Source organism: Drosophila biarmipes, chromosome 3R (assembly GCF_025231255.1).
Source record: "Drosophila biarmipes strain raj3 chromosome 3R, RU_DBia_V1.1, whole genome shotgun sequence".
Taxonomy (NCBI): domain Eukaryota; kingdom Metazoa; phylum Arthropoda; class Insecta; order Diptera; family Drosophilidae; genus Drosophila; species Drosophila biarmipes.
The window spans coordinates 20,876,783-20,883,373 of NC_066616.1; the positions used below are offsets into that span (position 1 = coordinate 20,876,783).

A 6,591-nucleotide genomic window follows, 5' to 3' on the forward strand; every position below is an offset into this window, starting at 1 on the left:
AACTAAAGTTAATTACTAATGTCTTGGTCGTGCCTGTCCAGATCCGTGTGAATCATGCGTGGATCGATAAGGATGAACCTTTCGGACCTCCAATTAAAATTGTCAATTGCTGAAAAGTGTAATCATAGTAAGTCAACACGGTAGCTGTGATTACGATAAGATACCGGAGAGGTGTCCAACGTGGCCGCCTGCCCCTGCACCCGAAACTCTCGTAAACAACGGCGATACACGGTGAAACAGTGAAACCCACTTAGCCAAAAAATCATGGCCCGGAGTTGCTGCATCGTCTGCTGCTGCTCCTGCTCCGGTGTCGGCCGATGGCTGATGGGTGATGGCTGGTGTCACTGGGCATTAAGATAAAACTACGCTGCCGCTGGCCGATAGGGCGGATCATTGATTTATAGCGATGATTCCCGCGCACGGCGTAGTGGCTAGTGGTTAGTTAAAATTGAAGAGCCCCGGACGGGAAGCAGTCAGTGGCGAGTGAAGCGGCGCAAGAACCACACGCGAGTGCCTTGAATCGTGTCAAGGATCCAAGTTACCTAAAAGTGATATTTATTCGCGCGGTCGGCATACTATACTATATGCCTGCAGTGGTCAAGTGTACGAATACATATAATGAGTGCGGTCCATGAGCAGCGCAAGCCAAATCCGGTGGCAAAGGCCAACTTCCTTTCCAAATGGTTCTTTATGTGAGTGCGAAACGTGTGCCAATCCTGCGTATACGTAATATTTAAATGGGTAATACGTAATGTTTCTAAAATTGCGGTGAAACCCTCGTGAGAAGCGCTTCGTTCGCCTCAAGCTAACCGATTTCGCGAGCTGACCCCTCTTGAAGTCCTGCTGATAAGATACACAGCTGTCCAGCTGACGGACTGCCCGCCCCGAGATTTATGACCACGGCACCTTGGCCGTCAATGGGAATTTACGGCGCGAGTGGATCCGTTTGATTCCTTTGAAGAGCGATAAAAGAATCCGCGACAGCCCGGCGACACCTGTCAAGTCCGTCAATAACCCGACCACCTGCCCTGTGCTCTCTCTATCCTTCCAGCTGGACGCGGGAGATTCTCGTCAAGGGTATGCGCCGGAGCCTCGATCCCTCGGATCTGTATGCCCCCGACCCCAGCCTGGAGAGCACCCAGGCGTCCGCCTTCCTGCTCGGCCACTGGGAGCAGGAGCTCAAGCGACCCAAGCCCAACGTCCTGCGCATGATCTTTAAGGCCTACGGATGGAGCTTTGTTCCGGCGAGCATAGTGTACTCCATCATGACCATTGCAGTGCAGTAAGTATTTGAAAAAGTATAAAGGAGTTTAAAAATGTGTTAAAAACTTAACTTTTGAAGTTGAAAAAAAATATTGAAGTTCGTGGCATAATGTAAAATTGTATAAAAATAAATAGTTCTGCTCCTTAAAAAGTATATCTAGGGGTAGATAATCTTCAATTTAAAGTATAGCAAAGTGGATAAATTTTGTCGATAAAATGATTTTTATAATTAAGGCTAAGTTTTATTTCTATATATATTTATTTCTTTATTTCTTGAGTTCAGTTTCTTGATAAATGTATATAAATATCTGAAATCCTTGAATTTATTTAACTTATCAAACTATGTATTAGTAGTGTAAATTGAAAATTGCCGACGGAAAAATAGCCTCACGCAAAGTGCAAGTGAAATACTGTAATGTTTACAATTTTAGTATAATACATATATTTTCCCTTATTTAACAAATCTATTTAAAAACTAGTTCATAATTGTTAATCATCCCCCAGCACAACGCAACCCTTGATGCTGGGAGGTTTAGTATCCTTTTTCTCGGAGAGCACGGGCAAGATCACGAAACACTCGGCCTACCTGTACGCCATGGGTGTGGTGCTCTGCTCCCTGATCTCGGGACTCTTCTTCCATCCCTTCATGAAGTACCTGTTCCGAGTGGGTTCCCGTGTCCGGCTGTCCTGCGCGGGTCTTGTCTACCGGAAGTTCCTGCGGGTTTCGGTGGCGGGGGAAAACAGCGGAGTAAGTGGCTATGCCATATCCCTGATGGCCACCGATCTGCCCACCTTTAACGAGTCCTTCTACTGCTTCCACGAGCTGTGGCGCGGTCCCCTGGAGGGCGTGGTCTTCGTCTATATCATATACCAACTGATTGGATGGCCGGCAGTGGTGGGCTTGGGAACCATTATAGCCTTTATTCCCCTGCAAGCCTGGGCTGCTCGGGCTATAGCTAGATACAAGAGGAGTTCGGCGGATGTGGGCGATGAAAGGGTGAAGCTGATGAACGAGATCATCGCAGCGATGCAGCTCATCAAGATGTATGCTTGGGAGAAGTCGTTTGCCAAACTAATCGGCAAAGTGAGGAAGGAGGAGATGGACTCCATAAAGGGTTCCACCTACATTTATGCGGGACTGCAGTGCACCGGCATGATCTCCAAATTGTCCCTCTTCGTTTCCCTGGTGACATACGTATTCACCGGTGACATAGTCACCTCCCAAAAGGTCTTCATAGTGGCCAGCTACTATGATCACCTCAACGACTCCCTGCTGCACTCCTGGCCCCTGGCCATCAACATGTGGGTTGAGACCTTTGTGGTGGCCAATCGGGTAAAGGACTTCCTCTTCCAGCACGAGAATCCCGCTGATGGTGGAGTGCACAACTTTAAGGAGGCGGAGGACAACCCGGAGCATGGTAACTTCCAAGGACGTACTCACAAGCCCAAAGCTGAAGTCAAGAGTATTACGGTCCACAAGCTCACGGCCAGTTGGGATCAGGCGGAGCAGGAGAAGCGCCATCGCCACATAGAAGATGTGAGCTTCCAGGCCACGGATCAACAGTTCGTGGGAATCGTGGGTACAGTGGGTGCCGGAAAGAGCACTCTGCTCCAGGTGATCCTGGGGGAACTGGATATTATCAGCGGCAGTGTGGACCTGAATGGAGTGCTAAGCTATGCCCCTCAGGAACCCTGGTTACTTCGAGGTAGCCTGCGGGAGAACATCCTCTTCACGGAGCCCTACGACGAGCAGCGTTACCTAGAGGTCCTGCGGGTCTGTCACCTTGATAGGGATTTGGAACAGCTGCCTCTGGGTGATAACACCAGGGTAGGTGAAGGAGGTGCCAGTCTAAGTGGTGGCCAGAAAGCTCGTGTAAGTCTTGCTCGAGCTGTCTATCGGAAAGCAGATATTTACCTCCTGGACGATCCTCTATCCGCCGTCGATTCGAACATGAGTAAGGTGCTCTTAGATCGCTGTCTAAATGAGTTTCTCTCGGAGAAAATCCGCATCCTGGTCACTCATCGTGTCCAGTTGCTGCGACATGTGGATCACTTGGTCCTGCTCGAAGGCGGACGGATCTCTATCCAGGGGCATTATGATGCCTTAAAGAAGCTCATCAGATTCCGCATGTCGGTGGCCAATGATGTGGAGGTGGCCAAGTTGCGGGCCATGCGAACGGACAGTGTTTATGAGGAGCCGGAGCCAAGAAAATCGCTGTCCCACGAGGAGCACCTCGATCGCCATGAGATTGAACAGCAGTTCAAGGAGCAGCAGCATAGGGGATCCGTCAAACTGTCCACCTACAAGGAGTACTTCAAGGTTCTGGGTCATCCTCTGGTCGTGGTGCTGATCCTGCTGCTGTTCATTGTGGCCCGCGCATCCGAGGCCACCATGGATATCTTTCTCTCCAAGTGGTGAGTTATATCAGAAAAATCCTAAGAAAAATCCCAGGTCGCTTCAGTTATTTTGGCCATAAATGAGTAAACTCGTTAGAGGATGAGTCAGTCGGGTTTTCAGACTGCGACATGTTTAATAACACTGCACATTGATAAAAACATGTTCCACTTGTTGATTGCAATAAATATTGCCCACATTTCCGGACAGATGGGTCAGATTTCACTATCTCGACGCCACATGTTATATGGTTACTCCAGTATCAGGAGGTTGAAATAGAAAGTCATGGTTTTACAAACCCCTGAACTGATTTCGTTCAGGGAATACCGTAGATTATTTATTGATTAAAATGAGACCTCAATACACCTAAATAAATTCTTTTCAATTTTCAATTCCATATTTCTACAGGGCAACCTGGGAGGAGACGGAACCCAATCAGCACGAGCCCATTCCCGAGTATCACAGAACCCGCTTGCGCATGATGATCCTCTACACATTCCTGATCCTCTGCACCCTCATCTTCTATGTGCTCCGCACCTTTGGCTTCTTCATGATGACCCTGCGGATATCGCTGCGCATTCATGACCAACTCTTCCAAGGCATCATTCGCGCCTTCATGCATTTCTTCACGCTGGCCACCTCGGGAAGGATTCTGAACCGCTTCTCCAGCGACATCCTGGCCATCGATGTGAACTTGCCGCAGGCTCTGATGGACTCCATTGAGTTTGCTGTGAATGCCTTGGCTGTGCTCGCGGTGGTCAGCACGGCCAACATTTGGCTTCTCATCCCGGCCATCGTGGTGGTCTCCTTGCTGTACGGCTGTCGATGTCTCTACATAGGAGCTAGCCGGAGTCTCAAGCGCATAGAAACTATCTGTAAGTCCCCCAAACTATTTCCCATCCTAACCACTAACCCAATCCCCTCCAGCTCGCAGTCCCATCTTCTCCCACACAAACGCCACCTTCAAGGGCCTGGCCACCATCCGTGCTCTGAATGGCACCAAGTACATGGAGCGGGATTTCCATTACTACCAGAATGAGAACACCTCTGCCCTGTACCTCCATGTGAGCATCAACAGGGCCTTTGCCTTCTGGACGGATCTCATCTGCGTGCTGTACATCCTGGCGGTGACCTTCAGCTTCCTGCTGTTCGACAAGCACAGGGGCTACTACAGTGGTGACGTTGGTCTGGCCATCACCCAATCCATGAAGCTGGTTCTGATGTGCCAGGAGGGAATGCGGCAAACGGTGGAGCTGGAAAACATGATGACCAGTGTGGAGCGGGTGATGGAGTACGTGAACATACCCTCGGAGCCCGCCTACAAAACCGAGGAGTCGGTTAATCTGCCCAAGCAGTGGCCCATTAGTGGGCAACTGGAGTTCCGGGATCTCCGGCTGCGCTACGGCCCTCGGGGTCCCTACATCCTGAAGGGTCTCAACTTCACCATTCGTGGGGAGGAGAAGATTGGCATTGTGGGTCACACGGCGGCTGGGAAATCCTCCATTGTGCAGGCCCTCTTCCGGCTGGCCAACATCGATGGACACATTTGTATCGATGGCTATGACACAGCCGAACTGGGGCTGCACGATCTGAGGCGGCGCATCTCGATCATACCACAGGATCCGGTACTCTTCTCAGGATCTCTCCGCTTCAACCTCGATCCCTTCGAGGAGAAGACGGATGAGGAACTCTGGCTGGCCCTGGAGGCCGTCAAGCTGCGGGAGTTCGTATCGAATCTGAAGGAGGGCATCAACTGCCGGCTCCACGACTGCGGGGCCAACTTCAGCATGGGCCAGAGGCAGCTGGTCTGCCTGGCCAGAGCCCTCCTGCGCCAGAACAAAATACTCATCATGGACGAGGCCACGGCCAACGTGGATCCCGAGTAAGTAAAGCGAAATATCCTAGTATTCATAGGTCCCATTTGGGATTCGATGTGTCAATTAGTAGTATTGGTAAAAAGCTATAATTCCAGATGGTACTTGGAATGCAATATGTAGCATATCTATGATAAACAACAACCCTTAAGTTATTAACTTTCGACTACAGTCTACAAAAAATTAAAATCAACAAATTTGAATAATTAAAACCAGATCATTCTGGTTCAGAAAATCAGCTGACTGACATAAAAGTTGAGGGATAACGCAAAAATGTGATTGATTGAGTAATTCCCAAGGTTCGGTTGGGTCTGGAAGATCAAAACTGGCGATGTCAGGAGTGACAAGGTATTCAAAATCAGGTGATGTTGATCATTATAATTTGTCAATGAAAACGAACCTTTTCGCTTTGCCAAACGGCGTAGAAAATATTAGCATTTTGTGCCATCTTGACAGTTTAAAACGTGATTCTGATTAGTTCAGGATTAAGTTACTTATTATAGTAGTTGAAATTATCTTGAACGTGAACCTGAAATGGGTAGTTAGGGGATTTACCGCAAAGCTAAATGAATTATATAAAGTAATCCTTTTAAAACTTACTTTACTTTACTTTACTTTACTTACTTTTATTTTTAATGACCCCACTAATGTGAAACGCCCTCTTCCTCCGCAGGACGGACAATCTCATCCAGGAGGCGATCCACACCAAGTTCGCGCACTGCACCGTGCTGACCATCGCCCATCGCCTGCACACCGTGATGGACAACGACCGGGTGATGGTGGTGGACATGGGCAGGGTGGTGGAGCTGGGGCATCCCCACGAGCTGCTGCACAACAGGCACGGGTACCTGCACCGCTTCGTGGAGAGGACGGGCGTGGGCACCGCCCAGCACCTGCGCCACCTGGCGGAGCAGAGCTACAGGAAGCGGGTGCTGGGCAGGAAGTCGGAGGACCAGGGCTCGGTGCTCGAGCTGGGCTACAAGGGGACGACCCTGTGAAAGACTGCTGTGGGGGAGGGGGAGGAAATTGAATCGAACACCTGGGTAGAGGGCCCACCGC

At 49.7% G+C, this 6,591-nt stretch overlaps 1 protein-coding gene across 1 annotated transcript; it reads left to right on the forward strand.

The window, feature by feature from the left end:
• Positions 1-618: 618 nt before the first annotated feature.
• Positions 619-6,576, forward strand: LOC108026260 (probable multidrug resistance-associated protein lethal(2)03659). Its single transcript, XM_017097113.3, has 6 exons — positions 619-692; positions 1,052-1,282; positions 1,768-3,678; positions 4,067-4,533; positions 4,586-5,540; positions 6,206-6,576. Exons 1-6 carry the CDS (start codon positions 619-621, stop codon positions 6,528-6,530), a joined length of 3,963 nt encoding a protein of 1,320 aa, XP_016952602.1. The 3' UTR covers positions 6,531-6,576.
• The last annotated feature ends 15 nt before the right edge of the window (positions 6,577-6,591 follow it).

What these genes read in the sequence shown, in the direction of transcription:
- LOC108026260 (XM_017097113.3), top strand. Translation starts at nt 619, where the DNA reads ATGAGTGCGGTCCATGAGCAGCGCAAGCCAAATCCGGTGGCAAAGGCC. An exon ending in ATCATGACCATTGCAGTGCA is followed by an intron (nt 1,283 to 1,767) that starts GTAAGTATTTGA and finishes ATCATCCCCCAG; the next exon opens with CACAACGCAACCCTTGATGC. An exon ending in ACGGCCAACGTGGATCCCGA is followed by an intron (nt 5,541 to 6,205) that starts GTAAGTAAAGCG and finishes CTTCCTCCGCAG; the next exon opens with GACGGACAATCTCATCCAGG.